Source organism: Rhinoderma darwinii, chromosome 8, assembly GCF_050947455.1.
Source record: "Rhinoderma darwinii isolate aRhiDar2 chromosome 8, aRhiDar2.hap1, whole genome shotgun sequence".
In the NCBI taxonomy this organism is placed as follows: Eukaryota; Metazoa; Chordata; class Amphibia; order Anura; family Rhinodermatidae; genus Rhinoderma; species Rhinoderma darwinii.
The window spans coordinates 53,262,964-53,284,646 of NC_134694.1; the positions used below are offsets into that span (position 1 = coordinate 53,262,964).

The 21,683-nt window shown below is 39.6% G+C and overlaps 1 protein-coding gene across 1 annotated transcript in view; it reads left to right on the forward strand.

Moving 5' to 3' along the window:
• Positions 1–10,038, forward strand: part of YIPF6 (Yip1 domain family member 6) — a 32,737-nt gene extending 22,699 nt beyond the window's left edge. Inside the window, exons 4-7 of the mRNA XM_075834279.1 lie at positions 346–388; positions 1,641–1,766; positions 8,896–9,053; positions 9,829–10,038. Coding sequence (XP_075690394.1) covers positions 346–388; positions 1,641–1,766; positions 8,896–9,053; positions 9,829–9,953 — 452 coding nt within the window. The 3' untranslated portion in view covers positions 9,954–10,038. The remainder of the gene's footprint in view (positions 1–345; positions 389–1,640; positions 1,767–8,895; positions 9,054–9,828) is intronic.
• Positions 10,039–21,683: the final 11,645 nt, after the last annotated feature.

Consider the following 21,683-nt stretch of genomic DNA (forward strand, 5'->3'; position numbering starts at 1 on the left):
TCAAAAAAATCTGAAGCTTTGTGCAACGGAGACAAACGGTAACCGTTCGCAACGGAAGCATTACCATTGAAATTGGTGGTAATGTTAACTGAAAGCTATTGTTTCCGTTTGCCTTTCCATTTATGGGTTCATCTGACGTAAAGGTCTGATGAAACCCATCAACAGAACCCTGACGCTGATGTAATCCTCAACAAATCCACCACATCTGGACATACCCATATAGTCTTTTAGATTTTTCCTCTGTTTGTTCCTCTGGTGCGGAAGGGAGGGGACTGCACTGTGTGAAGAGGCAAATAAGTTATTACTTTACACCTGGTCTAACCCTGTTGTCTGCTCTTTCTTTAGGGGATTTATGGGGCCCTCTTGTGCTTTGTGTCTCACTTGCTTTGTAAGTATTTTGTTTTAGTTTTTGTTTTTTGTCAAGAACAAATATATATTTTTTTCTGTGCAAGCTTTTGGCCATGTTGACACGTTCAGGATTTAGGTGCAGATTCCACGTCTTAATCCTGACAGAATCCGCTCACATCCCACCAGCAATGCAGGAGAATGGGTTATTTTATACCCAATTAACACATTCCGGATAATATCCGTGCGGAGTAATGGATGTGCTGCAGATTTTATCATTTACAGCATGCTTCATGTTGACGTGGATTCTACGCCTATAAGTTGTATTATAATAAGACTAACCCACGTGTGGATCTGCTGGACAATGCAAAAATCCAAATGGCAGCTGATGGTTTCTGCGGCAGAGTTTACGAAAAATAGACGGCAGAGTTTTTATAGTCAAACCTGGGACGTGAACATAGCCCTACTGTAACCTTCTATGTCCCTCGTTTATTACGTGATTTGCGCATAATAATATAAAAAACATTAAAGAGAATTTCTATCAAGTACAAGTCCCTATTTGCTCTAACACTTATTTTTTTATTTTTTTTTAATGTTAACTGGTGCTTTGCAGAACCTTTATAACCAGCTACGGGTGGGGGAGACACTAGAATAAAAATGGGCGTCGCGACAATGTAGTTTAGAAAAAGTATACATATTTGGTGTAGAAGTGGCCATACTATTGTGAAACCTTTGGGAGCTGTTTTTTGACGAGGAAACGTGCCAAAAAACGGCCGAAAATTCCTCCCGTTGATTTCAATGGGAGGCGGAGGTGTCTTTTTCCCACGAGCGGATAAAACTGCCTCGTGGGGAAAAAAAGCGACATGCCCTATCTCCGGTCGTTTACGCCTCTGACCTCCCATTGACTTCAATGGGAGGCAGAGAAAGCGTATTTCGCTGCGTTTTATGCCTGCGGCGCTCAATGGCCGCAGACTAAAAAGGCAGTGAAAATCTGCCTCAAACTTCCAAACTGAATTTTGAGGCAGAAATTCCGCCTGCAAAAAACTGTGTGTGAACATAGCCTAAGGGTACAGCCCCTCTATTGGTTTACTATGGTTGTCTTCTCCAAATATTTTTAGGTTTTGTAGGCCTCAATCATTGCTGTAACTCCATTCTGTTCTGTTTTGAGAACTTGCTTGTTCACATAATTAATAAATTCTTTTAATTTCAAGTCTTATGTAAACCCTTTTGATATTTGCTATCCATACCTCAATCTGTATATATTTGTCTTTTTTTCTTTTCCTCACCTCTACAAGAATGCTTCAAGGTAGCTATGCAAACAGCAAAAATGATGGAGGTCCCCAGTTTGCTGAAGTGTTTGTGATCATCTGGTTTGGGGCTGTGGTCATCACACTGAATTCGAAGCTTCTTGGAGGAACCATGTATGTACATTATAAATGGGGAGAGGAGATGTATTGTTTGTTTTTTTTCCCTTGCTTGCACATTGCTGAGCCACTCCAGAAGTACAGCTGGCATCTAATTCTTGTTATACAAGAATAGATATGATTAATATTCCACGCGTTATGAATGTATAGATATGTAGCTGAAAATACAAGAGTAACACAGATGAGTTCATTGAACAGGTTGTTTTGATAGTGAAAATAGGAGAGAGATTTATGTTCATAAGTGTCCTATCGGTTAACCCGTTCGTGACCGCCAATACGCCTTTTCACGGTGGCCACTAACGGGCTTTATTCTGATGCATAAGCCTTTTCACGGCACTGCATCAGAATAATGTAAACCGAGCAGGGAGCTGTCAAATCTCCCTGCTCTCAGCTGCCAGACGTAGCTGAGGGCTGGGGGCGTCCCTGCTCTGCCGAGTGAGATCTATATTAGTATCGATCTCGCCAGTTTAACCCTTCAGATGCGGTGCTCAATAGCGTGCACCGCATCTGAGTGGTTTTTGAGAGGGGGAGGGAGCTCCCTCTCATCCCACTGACACCCGGCGATAAGATCGCAGAGTGTCTGTCTCCGATGGCAGCCGGGGGCCTGATAAAGGCCCCTAGGTCTGCCTGTAGCAAATGCCTGCTAGATCATGCCGCAGGCATGACCTAGCAGATGCCTGTCTGTGTTAAACGGACAGGCAGTAATACACTGCAATACAAAAGTATTGCAGTGTATTATAATAGCGATCGGAGAATCGCATATTAAAGTCCCCTAGTGGGACTAGTAAAAAAAAAATGAAAAACCCACTTTTTCCCCTTACAAACTGCCTTAGTATTAAAAAAACAAAATAAAGTAAAAAAGTTACAGATATTTGGTATCGCCGCGTCCGTAACGACCCCGACTAAAAAGCTATTACATTACTTAACCCGCACGATGAACGCCATAAACTATGGAAAAATTGCTGTATTCTGTGAATCCTGACTTTAAAAAAATGTGATTAAAAAGTCGCATCTACTCCAAAATGGTACCATTAAAAACTACAAATCTTCCCGCAAAAAAAAAACCCTCATACAACCGCATCGGTGAAAAAAAAAAAAGTTACGGCTCTTCAAATATGGAGGCACAAAAACAAATAATTTTGAAAAAAACAAAAACGTTTTTGCAGTGTAAATAAAAGTAGTAAAACATACAAATTTGGTATCTTTGCAATCGTAACAACCCGCTGAATAAAGTTTTGTGTTATTTATGCCACACGGTAAACGGCGTAGATTTAAGACGCAAAAAAAGAGTGGCGAAATTTCAGAATTTTTCTATTCCCCCCCCCCCCCCCCCCCCCCAAAAAAAGGTTAATAAAAGCTAATCCATAAATAATATATACCTCAAAATGGTGCTATTAAAAAATACAACTTGTTCCGCAAAAAACAAAACCTTATACAGCTATGGCGACGCAACAATAAAAACGTTATCTCTTGGAATGCGACGATGGAAAAACGTAAAAAATAGGATGGTCATTAAGGGGTTAATATGAAGGGCACCTATAAATGAAATAATTTTAGATCCATTTAAGGGGTATTCCCAACTTAAAGATTTCTGGCATGTCCACGGGATATGCTATGAATGTCTGAGAGATGCTGGTCCCGCTAGCTCTGGTGTTTCCAAAACTCCCATAGAAAAAAATGGAGAGAGCCACACACGTTCAGTTACCTTACCGTTCATTCTCCACCTGGATCAGTGACCTGCATCTGTCCAACCATTATGGCATATCCTGTGGATATGCCATAAATGTTTACGTTGGGAATACCTCTTTAACCCCTTAATGACAGCCGATGTACTAATCACTGTCGTAAAGAACTTAACGAAACACAACCTAACTACGTTTTGTTTGTGGTGTGGGCTCAGAAGCTGGGCTAGCCTCCAATCCGGCTGATTAGCCACTTAGATGCAGCGCTCAAAAGCAACTAGCCGAGCGGCTCTTGGTGGTTTGTAGCTGATCGGCATCGCAGCGATGTGATTGTAGGGGTTCTGATTGTTGCTATGGCAACCGGATGCCTAACTATGGCCTCCTGTTTTGCCATGTACGAAAGAGCAGTGTATTCGAATAAAGATCAGTGTTGCAGGCCTTCAAGTGTCCTATTTAAAGTTTAAAAAAATTTTTTTTTCCTATAACAAGCCTTTTATTATAGGGACAAAATGAAAACGTAAAAAAAAAGTACAAACCTTTGGTAATCATGTTTGTAACGACCCAAACGTTATTTTACAATTTAATTTTTTCTTTGCAGTGAACACTGCAAAATAAATTAAGAACAATGCCAGAATCGCTATTTTGTGGTCACCACCCCTCCCAAAACTTAGAATAAAATGTGATCAAAAAGTTGCGTATACCCCAAAATGGTACTAATAAAAACTACAACCTGTCCCGCAAAAAAAAGCCTTTCCACAGCTTATTTGACAAACAAAAGTTATGGTGACACAAAATTAATTATTTTAAAAAATAGTGATTTTGCAAACGCTGCAAAAGATAAAAAAGAAAAAACAAATGCATATGTCCACGGTGAACACTGTAAAAAAAAAAATAAATAAATAATAACTTTGTCGGAATTGCTGGTTCTTGGTCACCTTCCTTGCCAAAAATGGAATAGAAAGTGATCAAAAAATCGCATGGTACCAATGAAAACTACAGATTGTCCCACAAAAAAATAAGCTGTCACACAGTTCAGTTGGAGAAAAAAATAAAAAAATTCTGCCTCAGAATATGGCGACACACAATGTGCAGAGTGTGTTCCAAAAGAGGATAAGATTTGGGCAGCATTTATCGGCACGACACTGGCCAAGCATCCTGTGGATTATTTGTTTACCCCGTTATTGTAACCGCTTATTATGCCCTGATGTACCTTGCCCAGCTTACCTATGCCCCCGCATTATAAACTGAAATATCCGCAAAAATCCCAAACCAAACTAATACTAAGCAAAATCCACCCTCTAAAAGCCAAATGGCGCTCCCTCCCTTCTGAAACCTACAAAGTTTACATCCACATGACATCGATATACCCAGGAGAACCCACTTAACAGGTTGAGGTATTTGTCTTCAGTGGCACAAACTGGGCACAACCTATTGTGCACTAAAATGGCATATCCGTGGAAATTTACATTTTTACTTTGCGTCATCCGCTGCACATTAATTTCTAATGAAAAAACGCATGTGGGAGTCAAAATGCTCACTACACCCCTTAACCCTTTTAGGACTGAGCCTGTATTTGGCCTTGACGACGAAGCAGATTTGATCAAATCTGACGTGTCAATTTATGTGGTAATCACTTGTGAATGCTTTTACATAAGTGATTCTGAGATTGTTTTCTCGTGACATATTGTACTTTATGTTAGAAAAAAAAATTTGGTAGATAAATTCAATATTTGTGTGAAAAACGCCAAAATTTTGCGAATTTGCAAAAATGTGCATTTTTATAAATTTAAATGTACCTGCTTGTAAGACAGACCGTAATACCACACAAAATAGTCAATATTTTATACATCCCATATATGTACTTTGTTTGCATATTTTTTTTATTTTTTTTTAACATTCGCTTTTATTTTTCTAGGACGTTAAATTTAGCTTTCCCATGTTTTCAAGAATTTTAAAAGGCCATTTTTTTCAGTGACCAGTTCAGTTCTGTAGTGGCTTTGAGGGCCTTATATATTAGAAACCCCCAAAGTCACCCCATTTTAAAAACGTCACCCCTCAAAGTATTCAAAACAGCATTTAGAAAATGTCTTAACTCCTTTAGACATTTCACAGGATTTAAAAGTTTTCCAAAATTCATTTGTAATAGATTTTTATTTTTTTTATAAATATATTTTAGGCACAATGTCAGGTTTGAAGAGGTCTTGTGGTGCCAAAACAGTGGAAGCCCCCCCACCAGTGACCCGCATTTTGGAAACTACACCCCTCGGGGAATTTATCTAGGGGTATAGTGAGGTTTTTGCTAAATGTATTTGAATTTGTCTGTGAAGATGAAAATCTACTTTTTTTTATTTTTTTATTTTTTTTCGTTTTTACAAGGAATAAAGGGGAAAAAAAACCATTATTTGTAAAGCAATTTCTCCGGATTACGGAAATACCCCATATGCGGTAATAAACTGCTGTTTGGACTCACAGCAGGGCTCAGAAGAGAAGGAGCATCATTTGGATTTTGGAGCGCTGATTTTGCTGGATTCATTTTCAGTGCCATGTCGCGTTTGCAACGAACTGGAGGGACCAAAACCATGAAAACCCCCCCAAAAGTGACCCCAATTTGGGAAACTACACCACTTAAGGGATCTATCTAGGGGTATAGTGAGCATTTTGACCCCACAGGTCTTTTGCAGAATTTATTAGAATTAGGCCGTGAAAATGAATATCCATGTTTCCACTAAAATGTTGAAGTTTTTTTACGTTTTCGCAAAGAATAAAGGAGGAAAACGCACCCCAACATTTGTAAAGCAATTTCTCCCGAGTACGTTGATACCCCAATTGTGGTCATAAATGTTTTTTTTTGTTAGAAATTAATCCTTTCTGGACTGATCCATTTTTTTGCTTTTTTTTTTTTTTTATTTTTTTTCTCGTTTCTCACTCCCTTTCCTGTCAATAGTCGTGTGTGAGCTTTTTACTTGCGCAAGGAGTTGTATTTTCTATTGACACCATTTAAAGTACCATCTAATGTACTGGAAAACTGAAATAAAGTTCTTTGCAGGCTGAAACTGGGAAAAAGTGAGATTCCTGCATTGGTTTTTGGGTTTTGTTAACTTTAAAGAGGCTCTGTCACCAGATTTTGCAACCCCTATCTGCTATTGCAGCAGATAGGCGCTGCAATGTAGATTACAGTAACGTTTTTATTTTTAAAAAACGAGCATTTTTGGCCAAGTTATGACCATTTTCGTATTTATGCAAATGAGGCTTGCAATAGTACAACTGGGCGTGTTGAAAAGTAAAAGTACAACTGGGCGTGTATTATGTGCGTACATCGGGGCGTTTACTACTTTTACTAGCTGGGCGTTGTGCATAGAAGTATCATCCACTTCTCTTCACAACGCCCAGCTTCTGGCAGTGCAGACACAGCCGTGTTCTCGAGAGATCACTCTGTGTCGTCACTCACAGGTCCTGCATCGTGTCAGACGAGCAAGGACACATCGACACCGGAGGCTACAGATGATTCTGCAGCAGCATCAGCGTTTGCAGGTAAGTCGATGTAGCTACTTACCTGCAAATGCTGATGCTGCTGCAGAATCAACTGTAGCCTCTGGTGCCGACACGATGCAGGACCTGTGAGTGATGTCACAGATCTGCACTGCCAGAAGCTGGGCGTTCTGAAGAGAAGTGGATGATACTTCTCATCAGAACGCCCAGCTAGTAAAAGTAGTAAACACGCCCCGATGTACGCACATAATACACGCCCAGTTGTACTTTTACTTTTCAACACGCCCAGTTGTACTTTTGCAAGCCTCATTTGCATAAATACGAAAATGGCCATAACTTGGCCAAAAATGCTCGTTATTTAAAAATAAAAACGTTACTGTAATCTACATTGCAGCGCCTATCTGCTGCAATAGCAGATAGGGGTTGCAAAATCTGGTGACAGAGCCTCTTTAAGGGTTGTAGTTTTTGGTGGGTTTATACTGTTTTGGTCCCTCAGTGGCTTTGCAAATGCCAAATGGCACTCCTTACCTTCTAAGCCGTGCCGTGTGTCCAAATAGCAGTTTATTACCACATATGGGGTATTGCTGTAATTGGGAGAAACTGCTTTTCAAATGTTGGAGTGCTTTTTCTCCTTTATGCCTTGTAAAAATTTCTACATTTTATTGGGAGAAATTTAGATTTTAATTTTCACTTCATAATTCCACTAAATTTAGCAAAAAACCTGTGTGGTCAAAATGTTCACTATATATAGTTACATAGTTAGTACGGCTGAAAAAAGACACATGTCCATCAAGTTCAACCAAGGGATGAGAAAAGACTATAACCCTTGATAAATTCCTTGAGGGGTGTAGTTTTCTAAATGGTGTCTTTTTTGGGGTGTTTCCACTCTTTTTTTTTTTTTTTTTTTTTTTGGCACCACAAAACCTTTACAATAGGAGGCTTTTTTTCTTTGGTAAAACTTTGTGTTACAGAAAAAAATGGATTAAAACTGATTTTCTGCAAAATGAAGCTTGCAAATGTTGCTTTCATTCCTGTAAAACGCCTAAAGGGTAAGGCTATATTTACACGACAGTGAAAAAAATGGCCATTAAAAACTGATCAACTGTCAGTTTTTCATGGCCATTTTGTATCCGTGTCTTTTCAAATTTTCATTTATTAACCGTCCGTCTGTTTTTAATATCCGTTTGACATCCACTTTGCATCCGTTTTACATGGCCGTTAAAAAAAACTGACTAATTTCGTTTGTCAGGCGCTTTTTGTCCCAACCCCCTGAAAATCCCCAAAGGAAGGTCATTGTCATGATTGTTTCACAGATCCCCTGTAGATGATGCCACACAGACCCCTCTGGAGAAAGCACCCCCCCCCCCCCAAAGCAATCCTCCGGGACTGTCTGTAAATTCAGAACAGTCCTGAAAAATTTGCTACAGTTGACAACCATGCCCCTTGTACTAGCACCACACTACCCTTTTTGCGAGCGCAACAACACAACATTTAATTCCGCCTGAATGCCCTACATGCTCACATATACAGTGCCGTCTACTTCATGTGTGGTTTCTAGTCTCACGGGTTCTGTGAAGGTGGCGAGATAACGTCATCTCGTCGCATTCACAGAACCCGTGAGACTAGTGACCACACCTGAGGAGGATGGTGCTGCGTCGGTGAGTATGTTTCTTACAAGCAGATCCATTTAAAGTTCTAAAATTGCAAATTTTCTCTAAATGTTGGTGTTTTCCACAACTAAACACTAAATGTATCGACCAAATTTTACCACTAACTTCAAGTACAAAGTTATTTCCACAAAGTGACATACCAGATTTGAAAAAAATGGCCTGGTCCATCAGCTGTGTGCTTAAGTGGTTAAAACTTTTCAATTGGAGAAAAAAGTAATCGTGCAGCAGGTCTTCATTAGCTGTAAAACTGCTTTTTTGAAGTAATTTTTAGCACTTCTCTTCCAGTTCGTTCTTCCAAAGTCTGTGTGTGTTGGGATACTGCATCCTGCCCCTTACAGTGGCCATGCTGATATGTCGGCTACTGCTTCTGGCGAGTGTAAGCATGACGACTTTCATCCTGCGGCTGGTCATAGTGGCTGCTATGTTTGCCTGGTCTACTTTTGGTAAATATTATTTTATTTTCCATCACGTCCTATATAAAAGGATAAAGTAAACTGCAGTGTATGTTTTTCAATGTTTATGCAGGTGTCTGCAGCTTCTGTTCGCACAGGCGGAGTAGGAGCTATGTACAAGTGTATGTGAATTGGGCCCAGTACCCATGTAGCCCCTATACCCCTGAAAACGCCACTGCAGTGGTGAAATATGTTGTAAGGGGGAGGGGAGGGGAGGGGAGGGGAGGGAGGGAGGGGGGGGGCGGGCGCTAGTAATTTTTACATCAATGTGGCCTGAAACGTTGTCCTCATTAATCGGACTGCAGCTATTAATTTGTTTTCACTTATATAGGCAGTAAAGTCCTAGTTAGCTTTGCCTTGACTTTGCTACGAGATTTCATACACTTCAAAGTTACACTACGCTATTAGAATTGGGACGCTCCGTTCACATTGGGCTTTTTAATTCTATGTGTATTTGTTGAATACTTGGCTAAAAATAAGTTACGTAATTTTATCCTAAACATGCATTCGGTATCTGGGGAAACTAGGGCTAATTTATTAGCTTCTGGCAATTTGGTATTTTTTTGGTCTTTCATATTTGCCCACCAGTTACCTGGGTTCACTATAGTGTATGTGGTACTGTAATAGGATGCCATCACTGCAACAAGTCAGTTTGGAATATCTAGGAGGGAAAAAAAAATTCAGTCAACGGTCTTTTAAATATTATGTACTATCAGAATTTTCTCTTGTTTATGTACTAAATATAAACGTTCTCTTTCTTTTACAGCCTCAACTGCCTTTCTGGCAGACAGTCAACCACCCAACCGTAGAGCCTTGGCAGTCTATCCCATATTCTTATTCTATTTTGTCATCAGCTGGATGATCCTGACATTCAACTCCCCTTCCCTTTAGTTCTGATGAGTTTGTCATTACAGAAGGACTTAAATAGGTTTGAAAAATGCAACTCTATTGGTAGAATAAAGATCACTTAACATCAGTATCTAAATGATCACAAACACTAACTCTGGAAAGGATGCAGGAAGAACACACTGGTGTGTGCACGAGTCCTAGGAGCTTTGGTGTACCGTGTTTCCCCGATAGTAAGACACCCCCGATTGTAAGACGTATCGGGGGTTTCAGGGGGGTCGGCTAATATAAGCCGTACCCCGAAAGTAAGACATATGTCTTACTTTCGGGGAAACACGGGGGTATTGCCGCCTCCTGCCCACTTCCGCGCCGCCCCCTCTCCATATGTCACCGCGCCGTCCCCTGCACTTGCTCCTGCTGCAACTGCCGGAATCGAAGCGCGCGCCGATTCCGGCAGTTTAACCCATTAAATACCGCTGTCAATAGTGACAGCGGCATTTAATGTGTTTGACAGAGGGGGGAGCTCCCTCTGTCACCCGATCGGCGCCCCCGCAAACAAATCGCGGGTCGCCGTCGGGTTTCCATGACAGCCGGGGGTCTAACAAAGACCCCCAGGTCTGCCTTCAGCATCTGCCTGTTAGGCGATGCCGGAGGCATGACCTAATAGGTTGCCTGTCAGTTTTACACTGACAGGCAATAATGCTTCGGTATACTAAGTATACCAAAGCATTATATATGCGATCGGCACATCGCATAGTGAAGTCCCCTGGTGGGACTAAAAAAAAAAAATGTAAAACAGTTAAATAAAGTTTGTGAAAAAAAAAAAAAAAAAAATTCGACAATTTTTTTACAATATAAGACATACCCCGAAAGTAAGACATAGTCGGGCTTTTGGGGATAAAAAGAAAGTAAGACACTGTCTTACTTTCGGGGAAACACGGTAGTTAATTTTGTATATAGCCCTGAACTAAATCTATAGTTATCTGATTTTATTTATTTTTTTCCCTTACTGCCCATGTGCATTCTAGGAGGTTGTATTTCATTACACATTGACATGTGTCTTTTTTTCAACTGTACTAACTGTGTAATAATTGAAGTCCAGATATGTTGCAACATATGTGTTCCTCCTGTACTGGGAGTTTCTGATATAAAAATTCCAAGAACTGTCCTTATCTGGACCTGGGCTGTCATCTTGTGCCTTAGGCTATTTTCACATGACAGTTAAAAACGACCGTTCTTTGAACGATCATCACACCGCTTTTCTCAGAACAATGATCTACGGGAGTATTCACATGGCCGGTTTTTTTAACGGCCCGTGGATATTGGCTGTCAAAAAAATAGGACATGTCCTATTTTTGCCCGTTTTCACGGCCAGCCGACCCCCCACAGAAGTCAATGGATCAGTTTTTAACGGCTCTCAATACATCTAACAGTTAAACTGATCTGGGGATTGGCAAGGGAACTACTAGTTCCCTTGCTGGCTATCGGCGGCATACTCACCGATGTCTTCTTCAGGTGTGGTCTCTTGTCTTCACGGGTTCTGCGAAGGCGACGCAGTAACGTCATTGCGCCGCTTTCGCAGATTCTGTGCAGACGAGAGACCACACCTAAAGAAGACTAGAGACTGCAGTGCATCAGTGAGTATGTAGGGCAGCCGAAAGTTAAATGTGTATTGTTACACACGCTACAAGGGTAGTTTGGCGCTAGTACAGGGGGCATTGTACATGGTGGTCAACTGTGTAAATTCTGGATAGTCCAGGAAAATTCACTAGACACTGTCCCTGAAAATTCCTACAGGGAGGGTGTATGTGGCATCATCTACATTGGGGGGGGGGGGGCTGTGTGGAATCTACAAGAGGACTGTAGAAATGGGTCCAGAGAAAATAGTGTCTAGGAGAGCATGTGACCTTCCTTTGGGTGTTGTCAGGGGCTGGGACAAAAAAAAGCCTGACAAATGAAGTTCATCAGTTATTTTAACGGCCATGAAAAACTGATGCGAAAGGGATGTCAAATGGCCATTACAGACGGACTGGAAATGGATGAAAATTTGGAGACTGACAGTTTTGTTTTTAATGGCCATTTTTTTTCACTGCAGTGTGAATGTAGCCTTACAGGTCAAAGCATAGGATTAAAAATCAAAGGACTGTTAAATAACTGCACAAATGATAATGATTATGTGCATGTAAAATATAAAAATACAACAACACCACAAAAGAACAACTGCCTTTAGGTTTACTGCTTTAGACGTTTTTATGCCAATTTTAACAGAAGAAGACTTCAAATTGTCAGAGCGAAGTGAACATCCATGATTACAGAAGCAGACTGGGAAACGTAGTTTACATACAGTGAGGCCTTTCTCATTGTGTTTCAATAAAAATGCATGCATCCAATCAGATTAAGCAACCAGTAGAGAGCACTGCACTGCACAAGCAACTGTTTAATGACTATATATAAACAAATGTTATGCATATGGAGTATATGCAAGAAGCTCTAGGCAGAATTATGTCAAAGTTTAACGTGAATACACAGAAGAATCCATGTGTTACTAATGGGACTATGAATTGCTTTACCCTCATGTGCAGGGCCTAATGAGTATATTCAATTACTACTGTGCGGATTTCTTTCTTAGGGTGTTAGCGCATTTGGAGAGCGGTCAGCTGTGAATTTCTTTTAAATATGATTTCTTTTAAATTAAATGGTATAATGCAATCTATATTTATTAAAACTTTTTTTTTTTTAATATGATGGTGTCTGTTTTTCTTTTTGAATTTACAATGGAAAGAAATGAAAAATTAGAATTCCAATTCCCTTTGAGGACATTAGGGGAGATTTCGTAAAATTTCTCATTTTATAAAGAGCTTTAGGAAAAAGATTAACTACCATTTCCTTCGCTGTATCTTTCATAATGTTTACAATGCATATAAGGGGAGTTGGCCACTGGGGGCATATGAAAAGTTGAGCTCATTCCATCTGTTCACTTGTGGTGGTCTCTGTTGCTGTGGTGCTGCAATTGTGGGGGGATGTGGCCCTGAGCCAAGGTGGCTTGGCCTGGCGGTATGGTTGCTTCTGGACCTCTAGGTTGCTCCCTCTGTGGGTGCAGTGGTTGATGCAGCCATGCGGTGCTGAAACCAGTAGAGTAGGGACCCACTTATAAGAGGTCGCCGGGAAGTGGCAAGTGGGCTTATACAATTTGATTAAAATGTTTACTAAGAACCTCATGTTCATGTTAATTGATTTAATATTGTGGATGTGCAGTCCAAGTTCCCTTCTTCATTTTTACCATAAAGGAAGTTAGAGAACCTTTCACCTGCCCATACATGTGCAGCATGTAATGGGCAGGGTTGCACAAACCCTGGGGCACTCTAAAAGTAATTCCTACCCTACTCCTTTTATTTAGATGTCTGTGCCATTATGTTTAGCCCCCGATATTTAAATAACTCCCTGAACTGTCAATGGGGTGTGTTTTAGGCAAGGGAGTGTGTAACATTGCTGTGACACTGTCCAATTAGCCATGAACCATCCCACAGCAAGAGCTGGAGGGAGGAGAGTGTGCGCAGCTCTGAACATACCCTTAAGAGCGTGTGCGTGCATAGCTCAAACACAAAATACGTCTGAAATTACGGATCTGTTTTCAGGCAAAAACCTCTCCCTGAATTTCAGGCGTTTTTTGCAAGTACTCGCGTTTCTCGCGGCGTCCATTACGGGTGTAATTGGAGCTGTTTTTCAATGGAGTCAATGAAAAACTGCTCCAATAACGTCCCAAGAAGTGTCCTACACTTCTTTGATGCAGGCGTATTTTTATGCCCCGTCTTTTGACAGACTCGTAAAATTACACCTGGTCTGAACAGAACATCGTAAAACCCATTGCAAGCAATGGGCAGATGTTTGCAGACGTAATGGAGCCGTCTTTTCAGGCGTAAATCGCCTGATTTACGTCTGAAAATCGGTCGTGTGCACATACCCTAAGGCTGGATTCACACGAGCATGTTCGGTCCGTAAAGTACGGAACGTATTTCGGCCGCAAGTCCTGGACCGAACACACTGCAGGGAGCCGGGCTCCTAGCATCATAGTTATGTACGACGCTAGGAGTACTGTAGTTCCACGGAGAGGCAGGGACTCCTAGTTGTGTACATAACTATGATGCTAGGAGCCCGGCTCCCTGCAGTGTTTTCGGCCCGGGACTAGCGGCCGAAATACTTTGACGTCCTTTACGGACTGAACATGCTCGTGTGAATCCAGCCCTACTCTTCAGCTCTCGGGAAGACCATGACTAGACTGTGTGATTATGGGCAGGTGAAAGGTTCTCTTTAACACCTTCATGACCAGCCTATTTTAAACCTTAATCACCAAGGTATTTTTAGTCCCATTCCAAGACCTATAACTTTTTTATTTTTGCGTCGACAGAGCTGTATAAGGTCTTGTTTTTTGCGGGACAAGTATTTTTTATTAGCACCATTTTGGGGTACATATTTATTGGTTAACTTTTATGAACTTTATTTTGGAGGGGAATAGAGAAACCCTGAAATTTAGGCACTTTTTTTGCATCCTAAATCTACGCCATTCACAGTTTGGTTTAAATAACATTAACTTTATACCGCAGGTTGTTACGATTGCAACGATACCAAATTTGTTTCGATTTTGTATGTTTTACTACTTTAACCTCTTAAGGACGCAGCCACTTTTGGACCATATGACAGCCTAATTTTTTAAATCTGACGTGTCACTTTATGTGGTAATAACTCCGGCATTCTGTTACCTATCTGAGCGATTCTGAGATTTGTTTTCTCGTGACATATTGTACTTGTATGTTAGTGAAAAAATTGTCAATAAATTCAATATTTATTTGTGAAAAACACCAACATTTTGAGAATTTGCAAAAATGTGCATTTTTCTAAATTCAAATGTATCTGCTTGTAAGACAGATCGTACTACCACACAAAATGTAGCCAATGTAGCTTTTTAATTTTTTGTAATCTCTATTTATTCAATTTTTTTTGTTGGAGATGAAGAAACCAAAAAACAGCCAATGTAGCTTTTTTTTTTAGAATCCCTATTTATTCAATTTTTTGGGGAGATGAAGAAACTAAAAATAAAAGCTACATTGCCTGTTTTTTTTTATTTTTTAATCCCTATTTATTAAATTTTTTTGGGAGATGAAGAAAGCAAAAAACAGCCAATGTAGCTTTTTTTTTTTTTCGAATCCCTATTTATTCAATTTTTTGGGGAGATGAAGAAACAAAAAAACAGCCAATGTAGCTTTTTTTTTTTGTTAGATTCACTATTTATTCAATTTCTTGGGGAGATGAAGAAACCAAAAAACAGCCAATGTAGCTTTTTTATTTATATATTTTTATTTTTTTACAGGGTTCAAAACCAAAAAACAGCCAATGTAGCTTTTTTATTTATATATTTTTATTTTTTTACAGGGTAAGAACTCAAAAAAGCACCAATGTAGCTTTTATTTTTTATTTTTTTTAATCCCTATTTATTCAATTTTTTTGGGAGATGAAGAAACCAAAAAACAGCCAATGTAGCTTTTTTTTTTTTTGTTAGAATCCCTATGTATTCAATTTTTTTGGGAGATGAAGAAACCAAAAAACAGCCAATGTAGCTTTTTTATTTATATATTTTTATTTTTTTACAGGGTAAGAAACCAAAAAAGCGCCAATGTAGCTTTTATATTTTATTTTTTTTTAATCCCTATTTATTCAATTTTTTGGGGAGATGAAGAAACCAAAAAACAAGCAATGTAGCTTTTTTATTTATATATTTTTATTTTTTTACAGGGTTCAAAACCAAAAAACAGGCAATGTAGCATTTTTTTAAACATTTTTTAATCCCTATTTATTCAATTTTTTTGGCAGATTAAGAAACAAAAAAACAGGCAATGTAGCTTTATTTTTATAATTTTAATCCCTATTTATTCAAATTTTTGGGAGATGAAGAAACCCAAAAACCGCCAATGTAGTTTTTTTTTAAATCCCTATTTATTCAATTTTTTGGGGAGATGAAGAAACCAATAAACAGCCAATGCAATGTAGCTTTTTTTTCTTTTTTAGAATCCCTATTTATTCAATTTTTGGGGAGATGTAGCCTTGGCCGAATGAACAATGACATTGTTTACCATGAGGGAAGGGGATTCAGGCCTCTGTTTAAATGATTTAAACTTATCTGCAGTCTCCATTCTCTGGTGAGATAAGGAGACAAATTAATTTGTGTCTCTGAAATGTGTGTCTTCCCATGGGACAAGGTTCAGGCCACCTGGGGCTTGGAGGGTGAAGAATGCTTGTATGCATTGAAATATTCTCATTGGCTGAATCAGAGTCATTATCATATTGTAGATTGGCTGAAAACAAAGCCTACACCTTTCCTGTCATTATACTTATATACTTGTTTGGATCAATAAAGAGCAGAGAAGGATTTTGAGCATACAAGCATGGTCTCTTGTGTCATCTTTTCTCTCAGATATATATATCTATTACCTATGATTTGGAAACTGGATAAATCACTGGAGGGCGGGTATCGGTTGACATACCCATTACAAATTTCAGTCTAATATATTTTGGCCCATGATTGCGTTAACAGTTTTTGGTGCCGAAAACGCGGGAGATTGCTAGTCTGATACGCTGTCGCTGGAGGCCTGACGGCATTTGCATCAGTGAATATCAAAAACCGGCCGGTATGTAAGAAGCTTATTCTTACAAACATGGTTCACTCATTCATTGCCGAGGCTGGAATTAGCGGTCATGACGTCACATCTCCTGATACGCAGTGTTTATCCAGCAGGTATGTTGAACGCTTTTAGCGTGATGAATGATTGCAGATACGTACGTTATCTTGAGTTGTTGTACAGATGTGTGAATCTTGGAGGTTCATGGTATGGGAGAATTTTTGCCGGCATTGAATATTGAAATTGTTACGATTGTGAGAACAGAATCTGTAAGGAGTGAGTGCGTGACCCCCTCCTGTGAAATGTGATGACAAATATAGATTGTGACGGAGAGGGGCTGTGTGATGTAACATGTGTGTGATATAACATGTGCAGTGTGAAGTCTGAAAAGCAGACTGATGTAAGCTTATATATAGAGCATGGACTGATGAGACAAGTAATTACAATATTGCACTGATTTTAGATCTATATTGTGTACAATTTTTAATGTTTTGTGTATAGGGTTAAATTGGAGTCATTTTAGAAAAGCATTGGTCTGAAGGAAAGGGGGATTATATGTGTGAGACAGGAGAAGGCCGCTCGCTCGTTGCAGTGGTTAGGAATGTTTCTTATCTTTGCGCATGCGCTGTTGTCCGTAAGTACCGAGTGTGTAAAATATTGTCAGAATTTGTCTGCATAAAAGATAAAAGTTACGCTGCATATTTATGTGTTACGATGTGATAATATTTAATGTCGTAATGTTTTGAACTTAATTCAAATGAATTAAAATACAGATATTGTGAGACATGGGGTCTTGAAGATGTATGTATCCCTACTGTTCCCTACTCTCACATATGGTTTATTGGTTTGCAGTAATTAATATTAGCAGATATATTATTTTCTGTTTTATTGGATAAAAAATTATAGTTGTTGTTTTTGTTTTTTACATATGCATAGGAAGTGCTATAGTGCTGACTAAATGTCATTTTTGAAAATGTATGAGGTTTTAAAAGTAAATGGTTGCAAGGTATCTAAAAGAACATGCTGTTTTGTCAGGAGGAAGTCGTTTTTGTTTCAGGCTATTGTGTATTATAGGGGGCCAAACGAGTGCCGCACAGAGTGCCCAACCTTATTATGTTGAGATGTAGTTTTGAACCCTGCTACATTACTTTCGCAGAGTCCAAAAAGGGAGGAGTAGTGAGGGGACTGATCAGGTACAATTTTATTTTGTTTGGAATTAATGAATTTGGTTTGAGGAGGTCTACAAAATGTGTAAGAGACCCCAATGAGTAATGCAGATTAAATGTGTATGAGAGTAACCTAAATGTTGAGGTTTTTCTGTGTAGATCCTTCCAGAATGGTAAATATGGAACTGGTTATGCTGTGCTGTAGTCCAATATGAGGTATTGTGTAAGACTATGAGTCTTTACAGATTTAGTTGGGAAGGAGGTGAAAATTATCTGAATATTGTTAATTTTATGCAAGATTTGAATAATTTTTATTTGTTTTTGTATTAATCAAGTATTTACAGAACCTGATAAAAGTGAGATTTACAAATATTCTGGATTATCAGATGAGTGTGGAGAAGTGTATAATATTTGTTTTTATTTTTGAGAATGAAGACGCCACCCCTTTGAGATGTTCTATCTATATGTGACATGGGTTTTATTTAATGTAAATTTGTAATGTAGAGATACTTGATCATATACAGTATGTACAAGACAGGATACAGGGCACAAGGTAAATTACCCAGAAACCACTCTCACCTTCTTGTTCATCTCAAGGAGCAGAGCTGGAGGTGCTCGCTGAGGCTTGTAACCTGGCAGAAGTTAAGACGGCCGACATTTACACTGACTCTAGGTACGCTATTGGTATTGCCCACAATTATGGGCCAATTGGTAGTAGGAACTTTATTGGATCATCTGGTAAACCAATTGAGAGCGTAAGAGATGAAAGACCTGACAAATAGAGTATGTGCAGCCAGGTGTCAGTAAATTGGCTTGGCCCTGGATACAATAATGCCACCACTAGGTTTGTAGCAGCCGGCATGATGTGTGCACGGCGTGACAGGTAAAACAGCAAAGGTACCTGTGAAAAGTGCAGCCCAGACAGATTACCCGTCCCAGCGACTGCAGAACATACAATTACCCGAGGTAGAGGTGTATGAAAATGTGCTCGTATGTGTAGACTTGTTCTCAGGGGGGCCTGAAGCCTGGCCTGTATCTTCCCCACTGCAGAAGTTGTGTGTAGTGACAGGGGAATAGTGTTATCCCAAGTATTGAAGTGGTGTTTGTACAATAAGATATCAGCAGTTCTCTAGATGTTATTCCAAACTTTGTTTAATAACTGTATTCAAGAAGTATTGTGGGTATATTAAATACTGAGGTTGTTTTATGTAAAGTTCTGGACCAGCCTTAGCATTGGACTATTGGAGGCGTCAGTATTATGTTTGTGTAAATGATAACTTCTCAGTGCAAGTAGATTCCCATTTCAAAATATTTTTGTTGTGAAAGGATTTTGTGCAGTAAAAATATGTAAAGAAGAAGAATCAGTTTGTATGTATCAGTTTTAGTTACTGCCCAGTGTGAACATTTAACATAAATATGTAATTGTTAATGTTTTTCTTCAATTGAATTATCTGATTAAGATCAATTAATGGTTATCCGATGAAAAAGATTGTTCTCCACAGGAAGTGTCCAACTGGGAGCGGAAGGCGTGAAAACCAGATTCTAACAGAATGTGGAGGATAAAGGAAGGTAAACCGGTAGGCATTCTTGATGGCACTTGTATTGATGGTGTATGACCTCACATATGCCCCAAGACTGAAAGGATCGATTTGGTAAGATCTAATTGGTATGTCCCAGGTTTTACAGCTGTTGCTGCTAAATTCTGTTAGAGCTGTTTGATTTGCCAACAGAACAGTCCTGGCAGACCGGTGCCAACCTTATCATACCTGCCTCCCACGAAGAGAACAGATCTTGAGAGGCCTTCCAAGGCAATAAAAACCAGAGTAGGAAAAAATTGGTTTGAGACACTCGTCAGATAAAACGTATGGTATCTGTATATTTCTGTGAGTAGAAGCTGTTAAAAGTAATCAGCTCAGAATATGGTATAAATACTGCTGAAAAGTGTAACACCAAGTGCAAATATAATGTGCCCAGTAACTACACATCTTCTAGGTCACTGTCCAGTGGAACAGAGAAGTTTTTCTTACATAAAGGTGTTTGTTTGATGTAGTTTAAGGGCCTGTCATTGTTATTGTATGTACTTAGAACAACTTTTATAATGTATGCGGATGATGTTATCACCAGATGAGAATTTATTCTAACAATTGACAAGGGTTGGGTCCCCAGCAAGTGCCAGTAAACATGAACTAGAAGACTTTTAATATGATGAACTCCATCACTGAGATGCGGCAGGTGCAGCCTGAGCCAGTATAACGCGTTTGTCATGAACTGACGGCAGTGTCACAATTCTAAGCAGCCGTGCAGACAAGTAACTTACCGGAGGAAGAGGACAAATACGGAGGGTTTGTGGTGGTCACAATAAAACCCCAGGCTCACAGCATGAGGTGCTATGTACAGCCCGGTGACTTATACTAAAAGAGACGGTGTCTGACAGATGAGAAGGACCAAACCAAGTCATGATGACATCAGCAAAGTTCAAAGTAAAGACCAAAGACCTGAGTGTATCCGTCAGCAGAAGACAGAAGAAGAAGATGACTATGATGTACAGGACTTGCAATGAACTGATGGGACCCAAACCTGAAGGGTGATAGCATGAGATTGGTGATAGCATTATATTATTAATTGAGGCCCTATTGTTTATATTGTCTGAGGTTTATAATTATAATGTGTGTAAATATGCCACGGTACTGTGAATAACAACTTGAGGAGTTTTATGTGGAGGATTGAGGTGAAGGTCACTGGTTGTTGTCACTCATATGCAAGAAGTACATGGCAGCAATGAGAGCCCGTTGGTTATGTTACCTGGGTGTCTTTAGGTTTGGGGAAGATGCTGCCCATGACCTGCTATATCTGCAGGGGTAAAAGTCCCATTAGGACAGTAAGTGACAGTGCAACAATTATTACCAATAAAAGTACCGTAGAGGAGAAGTTTGGAGATTATTGCCAATATTAGTAGGTTTAACAGTAAAAAATGCTCATAATATAGAGAAAGTGGCCGACAGGAGATTGTGTTTGATGTTTTGAATGCTGCCCAAGGGGGTATGTGCATGTGCCAAGTAGTTGATACAGCCTGTTGCCATTATATAGACGCTACTGGCATTATGCAGGACAAGTATGACCGTAAATAAAGCTGAGAAAATAAAGGAAGAGTTCAGGAAAGACAATTCTAAAGATGATTGGACCCTGGAGTGGCCGGATTGGTTGTCATGGCTCAATCCCTCTAACTGGTTTAAGGGTGTTGGGGGATGGGTAATGGGTCTGCTCCAGAGTGTCCTGCAGGTTTATTATGTATTGCATTATATTTGCTTCTGAGGCTCATATTTTGAGGCCTGACAAAACTTTGGCAATGCTTCGCAGCAAAGGTTAAAATCATTACCCGCCATACTGGATCTTTTGATCAAGTGTACCCTATGAGTGAAACAATTATGGGAAGGAATTTTGTTGAAATGACCAGGGGATGAGGTGAAATGGTTAGGTAAGTCCTCAAGGGGGAATGAACCATCCTTTAAGTACCTGGCGTGGATGCAAAATGTCCTCATATAAACAAAAGGTGGGAAATGTGAAAGTGATTAGAATATGTTTAAAAGATAACATTTTGTATGGTAGGCGTCCATTTTGGATAGTTGGAATCCATCTTTTGGCCTGAAGGAGCCATCTTGAGATTAATAAGTAAAAAGTAATATGTCAGCAGATGTCTTGAAGCAATTCTATGTTGTGTTCTTGAATTGAATGTTTTATTACTCTTGTGAGGAGCAGAACAAATAGCCTTGGCCGAATGAACAATGACATTGTTTACCATGAGGGAAGGGGATTCAGGCCTCTGTTTAAATGATTTAAACTTATCTGCAGTCTCCATTCTCTGGTGAGATAAGGAGACAAATTAATTTGTGTCTCTGAAATGTGTGTCTTCCCATGGGACAAGGTTCAGGCCATCTGGG